Below are 21,473 nucleotides of genomic sequence, written 5' to 3'. Positions count from 1 at the left end.
CTCCATTTCTAATTTTCTTCTCTCCTTCCTTGATTCTTACTAGTCACCTGTTGGCTTTCTTGCCACAATGAGAATGGCGTTCAAAACCACAAATGCCAACCTTAGGGAGAGAAATGCGAACAGGTGAGTTGGACCATGTAGAAGCAGGATCATAGGTCCATTAAAAACTGGGGTGGATTCATGTGGTCCTCTAGGATGCATCTACACTGTAGAAATAATCCAGTTTGACACCACCTGAACTCCTATAGCTGCATCCTACTGAAACTGGGATTTTTGGTAGAGAAGGTTAAAAGACCTTGTAGAACTACAAGGACTCAATAGGATGGAACTGCAGCACTTAAAGTGGTGTCAAACTGCATTATTTCTACAGTGTAGATGCATCCTTACTTAATGGGTTGGAATTGTAATGCTAGCCCTCACATCACCCCACCAACCCTAAAAAGGTTTGGTTTTGAGAAAGCACATATAGCAATGACAATTATTATTATTATTATTATTATTATTATTATTATTATTATTTCTTACCTGCCTCTCCCCATAGATTGAGGCAGGAAATGAGAACAATTAACAAATCCTAATCCACAATAAGATATTGCGGACATTAAGCAATACAGATCCATAATATGATATTACCAACAAATCACAAACAAGAATCAAGGAACACGAGAGACACTGCAGACTGGGCCAGCCAGAAAAATCAGCAGTAGCAGAACATGTTATAAACCATCCTGGGCATAAAATGCTGTTTGAAAACACCAAAATTCTGGACCATGCCAACAACTATCAGGTGAGAATGCACAGGGAAGCCATTGAAAGCTACAAACACCTGGACAATTTCAACAGGAAAGAGGAAACCCTTAAAGTGAATAAAGTTTTTACCAGTACTGAAATCGAGACCCAGCAAAATGCAAATGAAAACCAGCCAGGGTCAGTTTTCCCCCCCCCAGCAAACAACAGATCTCTCATTAAGCAGACATAAATTCTTCTTGCATATCCTCCCACCCTCAGGCTTTGCCATTCAGCAACAGAACAATACACAGATTAACATGGAAATCACTCCTCCTCACCTAGGGTTACCTAGTATGAATATATATATATATATACATATATGTGTGTGTATACACATACACATACACACACACACACAAACACAATTCACTTTCATGTGAGCATTCTCTGAAGATGCCAGCGAAACCATAGCTCTCTGATTTAACTTTTGTATGCTTTTAATGTTCATTTTACGCTGTTTTCATTGGATTATATTTGTGTTTTTTTTTAAATTGTAAAGTTTTAAAAGTGTTTTTATCCTGTGAGTCCCTTTTTTGGGAGGAAGAAGGCATAAATAAATGAAATAAATAAGTAAATAAATAATTTTGCACCTTAGTTGTGTTTTTCAACTTTTGTATGCTTGCAATGTTCATTTTATACTGTTTTCATGGATTATATTAATAGTTTTTTTTTAATTATAAAGTTTTTTTTAGGTGTTTTTACCTTGTGAGTCCCTTTTTTGGGGCAAAAGGTGGCATAAATAAATGAAATAAATAAGTAAATAGTTATGCTTTTAACTTTTGTATGCTGTTAATGTTCATTTTATACTGTTTTCACTCGATTATTTTAATTTTTTTAACTAAAGTTTTAAAAGTGTTTTTATCTCATGAGTCCTTTTTAGGGAGAAAGGTGGCATTAAAATTGAAATAAGTAAATAAATAAATTTAAACATTCACAGTTTTAAAAACACCTGGATAAGCCTGGAAGAGAACCATTTCTTGACAAAATTCCTATTTATGGTCCTGCTGGAATTCAGGGACTTTTTCCAGATCCAGACCTTTCCCAGCTCTGACTCAGACTCAATACCACTTGCAACTCACACAACCTGGAAGACAGAAGAAGAATAAGAAGTTCTGGAAACCAGCCAAGAAAAGGAATAACAGGCAAAGCACTATTGGGGGAACTGGGCAAGAAACATGTTTCTTAGACCTCCACCAAAGCATTGGGATCCAGCCATCCACATGAACCTAGCAAAGAAAGTTTTAAAAGAGAAGCTATTTACCAGGAAGAACCAGAATAAGCCCAAGGCTCAGCTCAGCACAGCTGGAATACCTCCAGCCTCCTTCTGCACATCTGGGCAAGCAATGCCTTCTTATGGAGATGCTGCAAGGGGGGACTGGATTCTAGGAGCCAATCGCCTGCCCTCTCTCTCAAGATCTCCCTTTCCATTGGTGGAAACAAAAAGGCAGGGCATTTGAAAAACCCTCCACTTTGGATCCAGTTTACTATTAGGAAGGCATGGGAAGAACATTCAGGAAAAAGGGAGGAGCTGCCCCAAGAAAAGCTCAAATGGCTTCAAGGTCAACTTATGCTTCTTAGTCAGGCTCAATAAAATAAGATAAAATAAAAAGAGGACTTTTTGGAATTCCTTCTGGGCAGAAGGTTGGAATGGAGGACAGATCCTGGGGAAGAAGAGGACCCTGAAGCCTTGCCATTCAACAACAAAACAATACACAGATTAACATGGAAACCAATGTGAAGTCGAAGGCTTCCATGACCGGCATCTATAGTTTTTTTGTGCGTTTTTTGGGCTATGTGGCCATGTTCTAGAAGATTTTCTTCCTGACATTTCACCAGCATCTGTGGCTGGCGTCTTCAGAGAATGCTTGCCTGGAAAAAGGTGGGCATATCTATACTGTGTGAGCCTGGGAATGCAGGAGTGATTTGCATGTGTATTGTTCTGTGCTGGCGAAACGTCAGGAAGAAAATCTTCTAGAACGTGGCCACATAGCCTGAAAAACCCACAAAAAACTAACATGGAAACCACTTCTCCCTATCCAGGATCACATAGTATACAATCATCCCTCCATATGTTCTTCCCATGCTTTCCTAAAAGTAAACTAGAGGGTTTTTCAAATGCCCTACCTTTTTGTTTGATATTTGTGATTGGATTATTCACGGATTTAATTAATATGTTCTCTCTAGGAATCTCTAGGTCCTCCAGTGCAACTTTATGGTCAACTTTAACTAAATGTGGCACTGAAATACCAAGAGATTCCTAGAGAGTATACTTTACTAGGCATTTGTAGCTCCTCCAGTGCAGTTCTATGGCCAATGTCTGTCGGATGTTGACTACATTATTGCTCTGCAGGACCTAGAGATTCTTACAGAAGTGTCCTCTCAGGTAAAAACATGGTGTGTTTGTTATTTGTGGTTTTTCCATATTCACTAGGGTCTTTTACCCCTAACCCTAGTGAATATGGAGGGACAAGTGTATATATAGCCCATTCTCTTCCATATCAGCATTCTCTGAAGATGCCAGCCACAGATGTGGCCATAACATCAGGAACAAACTCTTCTAGAACATGGCCACATATCCCGAAAAAACCGCAAAAAACTAAGGAGGACCTTTGGTCACCCTGGTTGAGAAAAATGGAGAACATTACAAAACTGGAAATGATCCACCAGAGAGCCCATGCAAGAGAGAAAACATTTAAAGACCCCATATGGCATAAAATTTCTTGATTGTACATCCAAAATTGGATGCCACAAGTTTAGCCAATGCAAGAAAACTTTTCCTCGTGCACCATACAGTTCAGCATTTGTACTACACTTGTATACATGTGCTGGAAAGAGACCCTACAAATGCTGCAAGTGTGGGCAGCGTTTTACCCAAAAGCCACACTTTGTAATTCACAAGAGGGTTCAGCAAGGTGAGAAACTGTATAAATGTTCAGTGTGGGAACAACTTTGCCCACTTCCAGCATCTGAAGAGTCACCAGAGGACTCATGAAAGAGAGTGATGCAATAATGCTGTGAGTGTGGGAAACCTTTTGGCCCACATTCAGGTTGAAGAATCCAGCAGTCCATCAACTCAGGAGAGCCTCCTCAATGCTCAGTTTGAGGATCTTTTCTTGGCCAAGTGCATTTTACAAATTATCAGAAACCCAGCACTGGAAAGAAAAGAAATCCTTTGAAATACAGAGGATGGGAAATTATTTTACTGTAGTTGGTTATTTCAGGATCACCAGAGTCTCTAAACATGGAGGCTGTATAAGTGCTATATATATATATATGGAAAGGGTTTTGGTAACAACAAATTCCTAAAGAAAACAACAAGAGGAGATCTCTCTGATTCAGACAAATATCCCACTTCCAACAATGCCTGGACACAGGTGTCTGAGATACACAGAAGCAAGATTGGAAAGGAAAAGTCTTTCCCATCCGTACCTCCCAAGTGTCTTGTATTGTGAGATATGCTATCTCTGATGATGGAGGTTCTCTCCAGCTATCTATTGTTTCAAGATCACTGGTGTCTCTTGTTTCAGATATAAAGCCCCAACTTGTGTACAAGTGTACATTCTTCATAGTTATATAAGTAGCATCAACAATCTCCCTCAGTGCTAATTGTGTTTTCAAAGCCAATGTTTTAATATATTACAGATTAATAAATGTTTCAATGATTGAGTCAGTCTAATGAGTATGAAACAGTGGTAGTGGAGTGTCAATTCAGGGAAATTGCAACACTCAATAGGGAGATCAGCCATCAATGGATATATTCATGGCCTTTTAAGAGTGACACCACTATGGCTTGTCTCCTAAATGTGTGTCCATCTCCTTTCTCTGCCCACTGAGCCTGCTGAAATGGGTGGGATGCGGCACAGCTCAGAGAAAGGAGACGGACTCAGTCTTGCTCAATGTGATCAAGCCCGTGCCTCTTTCTTCTTATGCCCATTGAGCCTACTCTAAGTGGTGAACATCCAAATGTCCTATTCTTCAGGACTAGCACAGTCTTTCAGGATTCCCCCACTGTGATTTTTGGCTATTGCAGGGCTTCTAGAGAGGCTAGACCCCAGATACACTGTACTCTCTCAGTCTGGGTTCAGGTGCATGCATATTTAGCCACTGGATAAACAGTGGTTCCTAACCTTTGGTCCTCCAGGTTTTTGGACTTCAATTCCCAGAGGTCCTAGCCACCTTGCCTAACAACAAAACATCTGGAGAGCCAAAGTTTGGGAACAAATGTCAAATTGGAACAAATGTGCCAAAACCATTTAGCAACTCCTTCAAAAGACTTCAGTTCTGACTCAAAAATCTTCCAAGAAAGAAAACAAGATTGGTTTTCTCTCATTTATGAAACCATCAGAAAATCTGCACATTTCACAGAATTCCTTATTGAAGAGAGAAGCATAATAAACAAATGGTGAGACCATGAGAACAAGTGAAATACTAGTGGATGTTGTCTAGGTTTCTCATTGAAAACATGATAAAGGTGAAAAATCCCCAACTTGCTCAGTGACTAGAAGAGACTTCACATGGAAAACTACTCTGACTGTTGAAAAGATGGAGGAGACCTATTCATACTCTTCAGTAAAAGCTTCATTAACAGATCATATTGTACTGAATCATGAGCTAATGCTTAATCACAAAGAGAAAGCCAGCTATGATAGAATATTTCACTCACAATTTAGTCCTAATAGATATATTTTAACAATACAACGTAACAATATGCACTTGGAAAGGTAATCTATCTTTCCACAGAAGGGTCCACACGAGAGAGGAATCACAGAACCATATCCAATCATGGCAACAGTTTCAGTAAGAGAGTATTTTGTGCTTAAAGGTGAGCTGATGCACAAAAAGAAAAAGAAACCAGATACTAGTCTGGTCTATAACTTGGTTCATGAATTCAGTCATATTAAGAAAATGTGAATCAACACAGGAGAGCTAATGTCTAAAGGGGCAGGTTGGTCCAAAGGTGTCATATTTTCCACAAAATAATTGACACCGCAAATTGAGAAGTGGACATGGGTCTCATCCCATTAATGGCTGTGTAGTAGAGAGGCTTTCAGCAGGTGTGGCTCTCTTGTCCAGAACCATTAAAGGAAGGTGACCTCTCCAGTTCTAACTCCCAACTCTTCCTGAAGCTCAACCTGCAGGAAGCTCAGTGACTACCCTAGACTTCTCTTCTATTAGAGAAGCCTCTCAGACATTGTTGTGGCATAGCTCATGGCCCAGGCACCGCTCCTTCCAGTTTGGTGTAATTCTGCCCTTGCTCCCAAACTCTTATGTCCTTCAAGGGAGACCTTGGTCCCAATGCTGCAGCCTGTGAACTTCTGACAGGAGGAGACCTGGAGATGGGCTTCCTTCATATTGTTTCTCAGACCATGGAACGATCTCCATGAACTTATACTTTCCCCATCTCTTTTAAAAAGGTCTTTGCAAGCAGTCCTTTTGAGAAGCTCTGGGAGTCATTGCCTAATCATTCAAGCATATCTAAGCTCTGTGGAGAAAACAGTCCAGACTTTGAGACCTGGAAAACCGACTGTGGAAAGACCTCCTGTCTGTGGTATATCAGGTCTCAAGAGTTTTTGTCAACATCTGCTTTTAACATTGTGAAATGTATCCAACACACATGCCTTATGTATCCCCAAAGCACTGAAAATACTACAAGAACAATATTAGTTTGAGAATGGGCCATGTTATTTGGGGAATACACAAAATTGTTTTTAAAAGAAGTAACTTTTTCAGGCTCTGACTGATACTGACAGTACAGTCATCACTCCTTCTTAATGCAATGGATAAGTGCTAGTCCAGTCTCTTTAAGGCTTCCAACCTTGTAAGAATGGGGTGGTGCCTTCGTGGGAACTTTATTCAAGACCTAAATATAAGAACCTGCCGGGAAATCTCTTTAGAGAAGGTTTTGGGCTTGTTGGTCTCCTGTGTGCTGCCATTCACACTTGGATAGAAGGGAACACTACCATGCTGGGTAAGGCCATGGCTTAATGGGGGATAGTTAGAATGAAACTCATTGCTAGCATGAGAGAAAGGGTGTTTTCCCACAGGATCTTGGCTAGTGTGATAGTTTCTGAGTTTACTTAGATACCATGCTTCTTCCACTGGCTAAGTATACAATTAGGAGACAATACAAATTTCTGAAATGTAGAAAAATCTGTTCCCATGTGTATAATATTAGAACTTGGTGTAACTCCAGAAAGAAGACTGAAACAGTTCCAGAATGAAAAAAGAACTGTTTTCTTGTAAATAGGGAATCATGCTTTTATAGGGAAGCATTGCAGTGTTTGTTAAAAGGCAAGAATGATCTTCCTCTCAAGGTGGACAAAGTGTAGCTCTCCAGCTGTTGTTGAATTGCAACTTCCAGCAGCCCTAGATAGGATAGCTAATGAAGAGGAATACTGGGAGCTGCAGTCCAAATACATTTGAAGAGCCATGCTTAACTTTAGATTGACAAGACAGTCTATGTCTTTACACAGAATTCTAGAAGTCTGTTCTCTCAAGTGCTGTAATAACCAAAAGCTTCACATTTACTATAAAAAGCACCACAGGATGCATTTATCCCCAGTTGCTAGCTAAATGGATCTTTCATGTCCAGAGGCAGGAAACTTGGGAGACGTTTGAGCTTCTTTCTTATTTTCTCCCATGAAACCTTTCATTCCAAGCCAGAGAGTGTCTGTGACAGAAGAGCAGAGCCTTTTCATAGTGTTCCCCTTGAAAACCAATCAAGATAGGCCTGATTCCCATGTGTATAATATTAGAACTTAGTGTAACTCCAGAAAGCAGGTTGAAACTAGTTCCAGAGTGGCAAAAAAATGAGGTTTTTCCCCCCCAAATAAGAAATCACGACTTTATAGAGAAACATTTCAGTGTTCGTTGAAAGGCGTTGAAATTGTTTTTCTATGAGACATGGGCAGATATTGCTGAACTGCAACTTCCATCATCCCTAGGCAGCATAGCTAATGAGGAGGGATGCTGGGACCAGCAGTCCAAACACACTTGAAGAGACATGCTCTGTTTCAGGTTGACAAAAAAGTGAACGTCTTTACAAGGAAATATCATAGAATCATAGATCTACCACATTACTTTTTAAAGGACTAGCGGATGGGTTTCTTCCTAAATATTAGCTGAATGGATTCTTCATTTTTCAGAGGTAGGAAACGTGAGTGTTTTGGGCTTACCTTTTTCTTTTCTCCCATGAAGCCTTTTTCCCAAGCCAGAGAATGACTCTGACAGAACAGCAGAGCCTTTCCAAAATGCTCCCCCCTTTTTCTTTCTCTTTCTCCCTTTCCAGAAGGTCCAGTGGGGGTCTGTGTCTTGATGGAGGAGAAGGAAAAGGACCATAGCAAAAGCCTGCTCAGGTGGAAAATTCTCTTCAGCTGCTGAAGGATTGGTGAGGGAAAGAAAGCACAAGGTAGTAGAGTCATGAAAACTGTAGCTGAAATCATTTTGTTAGTCCCCTCTAGAGTCAACCCACAGAATCAGCAGGATTTTGGATTGTGTTGACCCACTATTTAGCAGTAGATTAAATGGTTCTCCTCAAATCAGGACTAAAACTAAGATTCCAGCCATGTGAATTTCTGTAGACAAAAATAATTTCCTTATGTATTTTTTGTAGGTGTACAAAGATCCTGAAGAGGCCCTTTTGATCCTCAGAGGGGGAAGAAAGAAGACTCTCAATCAATACTTCTCTCTGTGGATGAATCATGAAAGATGCCCTTGAATCAGGTGGAGATTCATGCCATCCCTCTCTTTCTGCAATGGGGCCCTTGGGCTTGTTCTGCACCTTAACAGAGAAATGCTGTTATTCCCTGGGCTGAAGTTAGAGACACACTTGTCCTTGGCTGTACCTCCAAGAAGTGATCTTTCTGTTTTGTCAGTTGGACAGCTGGGCAAATGTCGCCCTTCAATCTGTAGAACAGTTCAGAGAGTCCCTGAGAATCATGTCCCCTGTTCTGCCATTTTCCCAGCCTGTGTGGACTTGGAATGCAGCTACATGGTCTTTGCAATGGTGGCACTTTAGAAGTTCCCTTAGGTTTATCAGTTGTAGGACTTTATCAGACAAGGAAAATTGGAAGTATAATCCAATGGCAATTCGAATGCAATCATGGGGTTTCACATTATTGCGTGATAGACCACCACACGCAAATTCGGGCAATGGCATGCTATTTTCGGCCAATGGGAAGTCAGTTCAAACACAATTCGCATTCACCTAAATTCACTGAACTAGCGAATTCACGTGAATGCGTTCTGGCCCCACTTTCTTTTCATTCAAAATTAAGAGAAATTTTTCACATGTGATAAACTCCGTAGTCTTGGGAGTTTATCACATGTGAGGAATTTATCTTACTTTCGAATGAAAAGAAAGTGGGGCCAGAACGTAGTCAGCGTTCAGCGAATTTAGGTGACTGCGAATTGTGTTCGAACTGGCTTCCCATTGCCAGAAAATAGGATGCCATTGCCCGAATTTGCGTGTGGTGGTCTATCACGCAATAACATGAAACCCCATGATTGCGTTCGAATTGCCATTGGATTATGCTTCCAATTTCCCTTGTTTGATAAAGTCCTTGGTATTCTGATCTCTATTAGTCCTGCTAAGTACATTGTTTTTATGGCTGGCCCTAACATTTTGGAGATCAGGCAGCAGGCTTTCGGTTGTATGAAAGGTAGAAATGATTTAACTTGATTTCCTTGTATTTTATCTCACATGAATGGAAAGAGGTGTTTGTGGAATTTTATGCCTCATGTGCAAAGCAAGCTGCCTAAGTGGCTAGGGATGATGGGAGCTGGAATCTCAAACATGTACAGGGCAGCAGTTTAGAGGAGGCTGGTCCAGAATGTACATTGGGCCCTTGGTATCCCCTGGAATTTGGTTCCAGGACCCTCTGTGGATACCAAAATCTGTGGATGCTCAAGTCCCATTGTATACAATGGCACAGTAAAATCGTGTTTCTTATATAAAATGGCAAACCCAGGGTTTGCTTCTCAGAATTTATGTATTTTAAAAATATTTTCAAGCCGTGGATGCTTGAATCCATTGGGGGGGGGGGGAATCCTGTGGATATGGAGGGTTGTCTGTAGTACATAATGTAGATGGAGAAAAGAAGCCTTTCCCCCCTTATTAAATAAACATCTCCTTTCATAGAGGGCTACCATTATGCTTCCTAGAATTCAGTCATCCAATTTACATACATTGGACCCTTGGTATCCGCGGACTTGCCACACATGGATTTGAGTATCTGCAGACAGCAAGCCCAGGTAGACCCCAATGGCGGTGCTGCACCAACATTGGAGAGAGCCCCCATTTGTCCCCAGTAGTGTCATGTGCATGCTGCTGCACTGCCATTAGGGACAGCCCCTGGTTGTTTCCAGTGGCGGCACGGCAACTCTACCTTCCCAGATGAAGGCTAGCTCCCTCAGAGATCAGGGCTAGGTCCTTATCTTTTTCCTGATGGTGGTTCTAATAACTGGGGATGGGGGAGCATTTAAAGATGTGTTACAGCCCCCACCCCACCCTAGTACTCTGAAGTAGTTGAGCCCTGTTAGGACTGCCTCATATGCTGATTCCACCTTTCTGAGTGTGGGCTTGTTAGCACACCCTACATAGCCCACATTATTTTGGGGTACAAATATTTTGTTATCTTTTGTTATAATAGCAGTTACAGAGAGGGCAAAAAGTGTGAACCTGGAAAGGCCACAGTGACCATGAAGTGAACCTCTTTTCCCCCATATACACACATTTCTGGCAGCCTTGCTGAGCCATGGTCACTTCCACCATCCCCTGACTGGAGCTCTGCTTCTGGACTGGTAATTGCCTTGCCTCAACCTTGCTATATGCTACGGCCTTTAATTTCATTAATATTCGTGCGTTTGTGTGTGTATACGATTGCGTGAATGGTGATTTTGACTTTGCTGTTAATCAATAACACTATGTTGTACTTTGCAGTCTGAGAGTTCTAGTTCTTGGACCTGTTACATGTAGAAGAGATCCCAGCTATTGCTATCATAGCCCTCTTGCTGCTTCCTATTGAGCTAAATTAATTCCCAATGGAATACAATTTATATGGGTGACCTCTTGTGACCTCTTGCAATTTAGGTAACAGGCTATTTTCTGTTTACAGGAACATGTGACCTTTGCAGATGTGTCTGTATTTTTCAGCAAGGAGGAATGGGACCTCCTGGATCTCAGCCAACAATCTTTGTACATTCAGGTGATGATTGAAAACTATGAGAATGTATCCACTCTGGGTAAGGAACTTGGCTTCCATTTTAATCTTTTGTCCCTTCTAAAGCATTCTTGTTGTCCATGTAATTTTCTGGAAGGAAATAATTGATAAAACAGTATTAAAATTATACTGAACAATCCAGCAAGTTGCTCCAATACCACAAAAAAGCCAAAGAACACCGACAGTCTAGGGCCTGTTACAGACAGGCCAAAATAAAGCTGCTTCGAGTCACTTTGTAGATATGGTATTTCAATGATGCATGCGTCCTAAGAGTCCAAAAGCCACACCAAAGCTGCACTCCAGTCCTTAGAACTGGCGCATGGCTTTGGTGCGGCTTTTGGCCTCTTAGGATGCATGCATAATTGAAATACCATACCTCCAAAGTGACTCGAAGCAGCTTTATTTTGGCCTGTCTGTAACAGGCCTAAGAGACTCAAGATGTTACTCTCTCTTCTTTGGCTGAGATAGGAATTAGATAATGGAAATTGTTTTATCTCCTTGCATCTGTGGCTTCGAAGGCCAGCCCAAGATACTACACTGTCTGAGGTATGTTGCAAGAGAGCAACATTCGATGCCCTGGGTTGGATTAGGATATCCTCCAAATCCAAATCCATATGTCTCTCACCTGGGAGAGAAATATGACCAAAGAAAACTCTTTTGGGCCCGTTTCACTCACATAGTCCCCTGTCTGACGGCAAACTAATCTCTCAGGAATGAACATGTCATCAACCTCGTAATGCATACAGTACTAAACCACCAACCCCTATTACCTGGAAACAGGATGATGACCTACTGAGCCATTATAAGGTCTGAAAATTCCTGTTACTTATGAGTAATTCTAGGTACTTTTTCTGTACAGTTGGGCCTCTGTTTTTGCAGGGGATCTGTTCTGGACACACACCCCCAAGAAAACAGAGGCTCACGCATATTCAAGCCCCATAGGCTTGAATAGAGGATGCCCCTGTGCACATGGGCAGGGCATGCACACCACTGAAATTAGCAGAGGTTGCCCCTCCGCGGATATTCAAAGTTGCGAATCTCAGATCCGTGAGTTAGGAGAGGTCACTGTATTTATGATTATTGCTTAGTAATGATGGTGACATTGTTGCTTTCATCGTAACTCCTTCCCCCACCTCCTTTATTGACCATTATCTGTGTGGGAAGAAGGAGGTCCATTTTGCCAGTGATCAGAGCAGAGGAGAATGACATTTCCATCTGGTTTGGCAAGGTCAGACCAAGAGTGATTATTTAATATAGTATACCTCACTAAGCAGTTGATAGAGAATACTGGCCTATATCTCCAGATTTCCCTACTACAACATCTACAACGGGTTCAGTATCCAGCACGCAGGAGAAAAGTCACAAGGCTGGCTTGAAAAAATGGTCCTCCCAGGTCCTAGTTTGTCTCTGGCTCTTGAATTCAGATGTATTAAGTGGTATAATTTAATTATCACAATTAATACTCATCAAAGAATAAAAAAGACACAGCAACCACCCTTTTAAAACAATCTTAAATTATCCTTTATTTATTCTTTCTTTCAATTAGCCCCATGTTGGCTCACAAAGTTCCTTCTCTAACATACTTGAGAGTCAGTCTTTTCTGTGTTGGTCCTTCTTCCTAGAATGTGATTGGAGTGAAATAAGACAATGTGGCAAATGTGACCTCTCTTTCATGAATGAAGTGGAACTTGCCAGACATGAGACAACCCATGAAGAAAGGGAACATGAAACCAGAGAAAAGCCTGAGAAATGTTTAAAACATGAGAAAAAGAAATGCTTCAGGTGTGAAGAGTGTGGAAAATGTTTTGCTCACAATGCTCTTCTTGTAAAGCACCAGAGAGTCCACACAGGAGAGAAACCATACAAATGTCAAGAGTGTGAGAAATGCTTTACTCAAAAACAAAGCCTTGTGAGACATCAGCGACTCCACACAGGAGAGAAACCATATAAGTGCCAGGGGTGTGGAAAAACTTTTACTCGTAAGTCCAGCCTTGTGAGTCATCATAGTGTGCACACGGGAGAGAAACCATACAAGTGCCAGAGGTGCAGAAAATGTTTTACTCACAGTTCCAACCTTTTGAGGCATCAGAGAGTCCACACGGGAGAGAAACCATACAAGTGCCAGAGGTGTGGAAAATGTTTTACTCACAGTTCCAACCTTTTGAAGCATCAGAGAGTCCACACGGGAGAGAAACCATACAAGTGCCAGAGGTGTGGAAAATGTTTTACTCTAAAGTCCAGTCTTGTGAGGCATCAGAGAGTCCACACAGGAGAGAAACCATACAAGTGCCAGAGGTGCGGAAAATGTTTTACTCTAAAGTCCAGTCTTGTGAGACATCAGCGACTCCACACAGGAGAGAAACCATATAAGTGCCAGGGGTGTGGAAAAACTTTTACTCGTAAGTCCAGCCTTGTGAGTCATCATAGTGTCCACACAGGAGAGAAACCATACAAGTGCCAGAGGTGCAGAAAATGTTTTACTCACAGTTCCAACCTTTTGAGGCATCAGAGAGTCCACACGGGAGAGAAACCATACAAGTGCCAGAGGTGCGGAAAATGTTTTACTCTAAAGTCCAGCCTTGTGAGTCATCATAGTGTCCACACAGGAGAGAAACCATACAAGTGCCAGAGGTGCAGAAAATGTTTTACTCACAGTTCCAACCTTTTGAGGCATCAGAGAGTCCACACGGGAGAGAAACCATACAAGTGCCAGAGGTGCGGAAAATGTTTTGTTCAAAGTTCCAGCCTTGTAACCCATCACAGGGTCCACACAGGAGAGAAACCATACAAATGCCAGAAGTGTGGAAAATGCTTTGCTACAGCGTCACATCTGGTGCAGCATCAGAGAGTTCACACAGGAGAGAAACCATACAAATGCCAGAAGTGTGGAAAATGCTTTGCTACATCATCAAATCTTGTGCAGCATCAGAGAGTTCACACAGGAGAGAAATCATAGAAATGCCAGAAGTGTGAAAAATGTTTTGCTACAATGTCACATCTTGTGAATCATCAGAGAATTAATACAGGAGAGAAGCCATATTGATGCCCAAAGTGTGGGAAATGTTTTGGTTGGAGAGGCAATCTTGTGATCCACCAGGGAGTCCATGCAGGAGAGAGAACTTGTCAAGGTCCTCATGGGACAAAATGGTTTGATGAAACATCCAAACGTGGATGCTACAAGAAGATCATCTTTCCTCATGCACCAGGCAACGCAGCATTTGGGACACACTTGCATTTCCACCTTGGAAAGAGGCCCTACAAATGCTCCAAGTGTGGAAAACATTTTACTCAAAGGGCACGCCTTGTGATTCACAAGACGGTTCACCGGGGAGAGAAATTATATAGATGTTTAAAGTGTGAGGAAAGCTTCCACTACTACCAACAGCTGAAGAGATACCAAAGGACTCATGAAGGAGAGTAATGCTATAATGGTGCCTGGTGAGGGAAACACTCAGCTTGGGGAATCCAGCAGTCAGTCAACTCAGAAGAGAATCCTTCTCAGTGCTCAGTTTAGCATGCCTTTTCTTGGCCAAGCACATTTTACAAACCATCAGAAACTCAGACCTAGAAAGAAACCTTTTGAAGGTACAGAAGGTGGGAAATTATTTTTATAGAATGCGTTAATTGTGACTGATCAGAGTCTCTGAAAGGGTGTACTGGCAGAATATAGAGCTTTGATAACCCCAAATTCCATGTGAAGCAACTAGAATAATCTATTCTCGTCCAGATAGACACAGAACCTACTGCCATCATTTGCCACACAGACGTTTCTGAGAAACACATAAATGAGTCTGGAAAGGAAGAACTCTTTCCCACCCAAGGACTGTGTATTGTGTAATGCTGCTGCTGATGTTCTCTGTGGTTCTGTTCAGTTCTCTGCTGTTTCAAGCTCACTGGTTTATCCTATTTCATCTGAGAAACATCAACTCCAATGTGGAATACATTAAGGAGCTTATCCCATGGCTTACTAAATCTATTTACCTCTATCTGGTTTACAGCTTTATTCGGGCAGCATCATCAGATTTTTGCTGCCGAATTTGCCACCTGAATACATCCCGGGTGTATCACCACTTCCAAGAGCACTCCGGTGGCCATTTTCTTATGTTAGGACACTCCTGGATCCGAAATCCTGGAAGTGGGGATGCACCCGGGTTGTATTCAGGCAGCAATTTCAGTGGCAAAAACCTTCTGATAACATCAGGATGCTGTCCAAATTAAGTTTTAAGCTGGATAGAGGTAAATTGATTTAGCAAGACATGGGATAAGCTACGTAGTGTACAGCCACCATAATTATATGAGCAGCAATGTTATCCCCTTCCATGCTTATTCTGCTTCCAAAGCCTATGTTTTTACTATATTAAAGAATGATTTAATAAATGTTTGAATTAGCTGGAAATTTTTGCTTTCTTAGACCCACATCTAAGAAATGTGAAACAGTGAAATCCCAAGTAAGGGACATTACGGTACTTGTCAGGGAGACGTTCTCTCAATGAAAATATTCTTTCTTAAGGATACAGTATAGTAGAACACAATATTGTTGGAAGAGTTTTGCATTCTCTCTTCCCCTCATTCAAACATCCCATTTGCTGTACTGAATCGCATGGCAAATTGGTAAACAAACCATGTGATTCAGGTAAAGATTTCTTCTTTATCTGAACTATTAATTAGCTAGATTAAGATATAGCTTCTATCCTATGCATATATAGGTTCAAGCCATTAGTAAACTTTTGTTTAAACTGCAAGCTACTTGTGTTGCTTTTTGAGTCAGTCTCACTTCTTAGACTGCAGTTCTTAGACAGCAAGGACACGTTTCTGCTACTCTGCTGATTTAAAGCTAGACCTTAATGGGCTTGGCTTTCATATTTTTGATATTTAAATATTTTTGTTTCTTTACTAAAGGCTGAAGCCTTAGGAAACTTGTATTGCCTTACAAATATTGTGCTTCTGGATGACTGAGGTGTTTTTGCCTGTTTCCCTTCCCTGGTGCCACTGGGGCTTTTCTTCAGTTCCTTCCTGTCCAGTGGTCTTCCTCTTTGTGCCTTTGCTTTCTTCCTATTTTTCAGAAACCCTTGGCTGGACCTTTCTCTATCTGCTTGTTCCTTGCCTCTTTTTAGGCTGACTGCTACTTCCTTCCCACTAGCTCCCCAGAACCCTTCAATTCTTTGATCTCTCATATGAAGTTTGTCTTTGACAGTAATTGTACTCCGGATTAACCCTTTAACTGAAGTGGCTGCTGCAAACACAAGATCCTGGAGGCCATAAAGAAAATGGCAGCTGAGCCGTTCTCGAGAAGGCTGGGGTATTCACTAAGGCCCCATTCCCACTTACATTTAAACCAGTTTGTGGTTCGCCTTTGCTCTTTGTCGATAAATCGGTTCCAAAAGGTCCATTGTTCCCACTGTGAAAGGGGATCTTTTCATTATCCCCTTGTAATCGCTTCTTTTTTGGCATGATTGTCATCCCCACTAGTTTGCGCCACTTCAAAAATGCATGTCAATTATCTGCACGTCATCGGTGACATAAGCGGCAACCTGGCTGAGAAACTATATTAGATAGAAGATTTGAGTCATTGGTTTTGCAACTACTTGCCTCACTGAGATGGCATCGGCCTGATCGCCTGGCTTGCCACCTTCTTCTTATTATTATTATGCTTTATTTATATAACGCTGTAGATTTGCACAGCGCTGTACATACAAACAATAAAATAGATAAGAGTAAACCTGCCCATGGCGTACAATCTAAGAAATAATAGCATAATACATATAAATAATACATAACAATACAGGAAAGGTTTCAATAAAACAGGCAACAAATTAAAAATGTCAAATAGCAAATAATAGTCACGCGATGCCTAGCAACGCTTCTCTGAAAAGGATAGTTTTCAACTCAGTTTTGAAACTAGTTAAAGAAGTGATGACCCGTGCGGCTCATGGGGGAAGGAACTCAATTTGCATGTATGGTGGAAATGTAAGCAAGCTAAAAAAATTTGGACTACTATACTTAGGGGCCATTCAGACTACCTTTTACCCTGGATCAGGAATCGAATCTTGCACGTGAAATTCATATTGGCCCCAAATATCTCACAATCAAATTTGAGGCATGCCCCTTAGCGTGGGTCATTTGGAATCGGGGGGGGGGGGAGCCGTCTCTTTTGGAAAAACCCAGGTTCGGCGAATATGAACTTGCCCTCGATCATGATTGGGTCAAGTTCAGGGGAGGAATTTAGGTCAGAGGGAGGGTAGTGGGCAGAGCATTCCCTCCCCTTCATCGGGGTGAAGGAGGAAGGAGACAGAGGAAGGATGCAAAAAGGGGGAATCAGGGTGACTGATGGGGGATGCAAAGGAGCCAGGGAGAAGAAGGGGGCCATGGAGAGCAATCTGTAATGGAGCAGGAGGAGGAGAAGGAAGGAACAGGACGAAGGGTCAGTTCAGGGCAGGTCAGAGGGAGGCCACAGGATGGAGCTCGCACCAGGCAGCTTTCGCACTTTTTAATTTTTATTATTATTATTATTGACAAACTAGAATCATAGAATCACAGAGTTGGAAGAGACCACAAGGGCCATCCATATGCATGTTTTTTGCATTACCTAGATAGATAGATAGGTAGAATGTGCCTGCCTGCCTGTTCACTTTTCCTTTCGTTCCCTTGCTTCCAGCAAAGGAAATGCTGCAAAGAGCACTTTGCAGGAGGCTTTTTTCCTTTGCAAATGCTACAATGCGAAGGTTACAAACTTTTCTCTTTCCAATTTGGCAAATTGGTACAGAATGCTTTTGCTACTGTCTGTAAGGAATTCAGGGATAGCTGAGGGAAAGCACAGAATGCATGGCATCCTTTTCTGGCATCCCGAGGTGAGGAATTTATTATTATTATTATTATTATTATTATTATTATTATTATTATTACATGTGTATGAGGCACTCTGGGGTGGCAAGGAGGGAGGATGCAGAGATGACATTAGCTTGCATTTTGGAGTTGAAAACAGGGCCAAGGGAAGTTCATAACCTGCAGTGACCCAAATACCCACACAACACACACACACACACACACACAGAGGAGGTTTTTAAATTTGACAAAATATGTGCATACTGGCGCCTGGTTTTTTTTTTTTTAATTAAATAAATAAATTTAATGGGACTTAATCATCCAGGATTTTGTTATCCACGGGGGATCTTTCAACCAAACCCCAGCATATAACAAGGGTCCACTGTAGTCATAAAGTAAGAGTTGCTTCTCAGGTCTTGGCTTGTTACCATTGTTTCTGTTTGTCCTGGGAGAAGAAGAGGCTTTGGTTTGCAAATCTTCTGCAGAAAACTGAGCTAATTCTGTCTGTCGTTTTTGTCTTCCATCAGGTTTTTCCTATTTCGAAATTCAATAATTTGAGCAATAGCATCTTGCAGAGGAACATCTCCTTTAACTTGCAAAGCATTAATTGTTGGACAGTAATATTTTGGAAGGCTATTCAAAAACAGTCCAAGTTTTGCATCTTCTGGGAAGGATTCCCCAGGTGCTGCACCTCCAGACAGAGTTGCCATAAAGCCATTAATATGCTGATTCAAAAATCGAGGATGAGACAACTTTGTGTTATCAAGTTTGATCGGGAGATATGTTTGATTAGAAGTATTTGCAGAATCAAACACTTTCTGTAGTTTATTCCATATCTCTTTTGTATTGGTTAAACCTTGGATATGATATGCTATACTTGGATCAACAGACAAGTGAATGTAAGCTGCAGCTTCCTCTGAATTGTCACCAAAATGTTGTTGCTGTTTTCTTGATTCTGTGGGTCTCTGCCCATTCACTGCTTTAAATAGTCTCATTGTAGTTAGGCACATTTGCATTTTCCATGACATTTTATAATTTGGTCATTGTGGGGTTAGGATTAGCAGAAACCAGTATCTATCATTTGAGTAATAAAAGCTTTATTGCAGCTAATATCTTCAGGAGAAGCAATTTAGAACAAAAGACTCTGGAGCATCATAACCCAAAAATGTGGGGTAATGTAAATTTCCTAAGACTTCAGCCTTTAGGAAGGAAACAAAAATATTGAAATATCAAAAGTGTCAAAGCCAAGCCTGTTAGGGTCTAGCTTTAAATTAGCAGAGTAGCAGAAATGTCTAACTATGGCCGGTTACAAACTGGCACTTGGGACGTCCGCAGGACGTCCCATTTTTAAAAAGGGGCGTCTCTTCTGGATGCCCCTGGGTCTAATATGGACTCTGTCCGTACAATATGGCGCCGGCCATTCCACACGGCCAGCACCATCTTTACGTATCGGACGCTGTGCATCCGAACGTGTCGTGGCACCTTTGACGTCGCGAATGCGCCCCTGGCGCCTCACGACATCACAGAGGCACCGCAGAAAGAAGCTCCATTTTGGAGCTTCTTTTTTGCTCCGTAAGGGAGCCGCATGGTGTGGCTGCGACGGCTCCCTTACGGAGCAAACGGCGGCGGCGGCAGACCGCCTCAAAGCGGCGGTCTATAACCCGCCCCCGCTTCCCTAAGAAATGAGACTCACTCCAAAAATAACACAAGTAGCTTGCAGTTCAGACAAAAGTGCCAGCCACAGATGCAGGCAAAACGTCAGGAGGAAACTCTTCTAGAACATGGCCACATAGCCCGAAAAACCCACAAAAAACTATGGATGCCGGCCATGAAAGCCTTCGACTTCACCTCCAGACTTCCCTGCTAAAATGCCTGTTATTGATAGGCCAGCACCCAGTATTGTGGAAAGATCACAAGGTTATAGTTTTGTTTCTGGCTCTTGAGTTCAGTTGTGTTAAATGTTTCCAATAAGCATTCATGATTAATATTCATCAAGGAGAAAAAAAGAAACAGCAACTGTTCTTCCTTTGAAGTTACATGTCCTGGAGCATCTTGGTTGCTCGCTCATTCCCTTCTCTATTATATTTTAAAGTGAGTCTTTTCTGTGTTTTTTGTTCTTATTCCTAAAACATGGGTAGAGTGAAATAAATGAATGTGGCAAATGTGGGATCTGAATCGGATCTTGTGAGACACACACACACACAAGAGGAAGATGAAAGCAGAGGAAAGTCTGGGTAATGTTTAAAACAGAAGGGAAAGAAATGCTTCCGATGTGGAGTGTGTGGGCAATGTTTTGCTCACAAATATGATTGTGTGGGGCATGGGAAAGTTTGCACAGAGCAGACACCATTCAAATGCCAAGAGTATGGGAAAGGTTTTTCAAAGAATGGAAACCTTGCAGTTCATCAGAGAGTCCACACAGGAGAAAAACCATATCCATGCAACGACTGTAGAAAATGTTTTGCTACAAAGTCCAATCTTGAGGTGCATCGTAGAATTCACAAAGAAAAGAAACCATACGAGTGCCAGAGATGTGGGAAATGTTTTACTCAAAGTCCCAGCCTTGTCGTATATGAGAGAGCCCATACAGGAAAGAAACCATACAAGTGCCAAAAATGTTCGTAATGTTTTGCTACAAAGTCTAACCTGAGGCAAGGCCTCAGGGTGGGAAGATATGCAAGGAAGATTTGTGTCTATTTAATCAGTGGTCCACTGCCTACTGGGAAACCTTCTCACCCAGCAGACAATGGATCGCTAATTAAATAGACACAAATCCTCTTGCATATCCTCCTACCCTGAGGCCTTGCCATTCACCAACAGACCAACACAGAGAATAACATGTAAATCACTCCTCCCAATCCAGGGTCACACATTATATACATACCCCACTCACTTCCATGCCAGCATTCTCTGAAGAGGCCAGCCAGAGATGCTGGTGGAACGTCAGCATTAAACTCTTCCAGAACACAACAACATAGCCCCCAAAACCCACAAAACACTATGGATGCTGGCTGTGAAAGCCTTCAACTTCATATCAAACTGGATTATTTCTGCAGTGTGTTTTGGACCAATATCTCTGATATTCTGAACTGGCCAACGTCATTTCTAGTCCCTATGACTAAATCTATCAGCAATATGGGTGCACTTTGGTTCACAACTGATCTAAGGCTTATGGCCCTTGAAAAGAGAGAAAATCTCTTCAGTGGCTGCAATTTATCAAGAATCAGTACCAGGGGTTATCTAGCCTCCTTTTTGCCACCCAGGGAGTTATCTACCACATGAAATCAGCGTGGCTACCAGAAAGCCTGCCTGGGCTTTTCATTTCTTTGCTAGATTGCTAGTAAGAGTGTCAGGATTTTGCTTTCACTTTCTCTTAGCAGTGCCTTGACTGTGGAAAAAATAGTTAGGGCTTCACAGTTTGACATGTACATTACTGGCCAGTTTGCCATTGAGCCAGCCTTTCACAGGCGTTTAGAAAGGCCAAAGAAAGTAGGAAACAGCTGCTCTTCTACTAGACTAGTCCATTATGACAGGTTCAATAGAAACTGGGGAAAGCAGTGGCTGACCCCATGGGCTCCACAGGCCCTCCCTGTGTGTGAAGCTTTGTGTGGCAGTGGGGTATGGAGGTACCAGAGACAGGCT

The 21,473-nt window shown here is 41.8% G+C and overlaps 1 protein-coding gene across 1 annotated transcript; it reads left to right on the top strand.

Annotated features, from left to right (window-relative positions):
- The first annotated feature begins 73 nt into the window (after positions 1–73).
- Positions 74–20,456, top strand: LOC149320861 (uncharacterized). Its single transcript, XM_089517372.1, has 4 exons — positions 74–123; positions 10,943–11,031; positions 12,632–13,958; positions 20,177–20,456. Exons 1-4 carry the CDS (start codon positions 74–76, stop codon positions 20,454–20,456), a joined length of 1,746 nt encoding a protein of 581 aa, XP_089373498.1.
- Positions 20,457–21,473: the final 1,017 nt, after the last annotated feature.

This window comes from Sceloporus occidentalis, unplaced genomic scaffold, assembly GCF_023333645.1.
Source record: "Sceloporus occidentalis isolate IW3139 unplaced genomic scaffold, rSceOcc1.0.p SCAF_1, whole genome shotgun sequence".
NCBI classification, from domain to species: domain Eukaryota; kingdom Metazoa; phylum Chordata; class Lepidosauria; order Squamata; family Phrynosomatidae; genus Sceloporus; species Sceloporus occidentalis.
The sequence above is the reverse complement of the archived record's forward strand: the minus strand, read 5'-3'. Positions and strand labels throughout refer to the sequence as shown.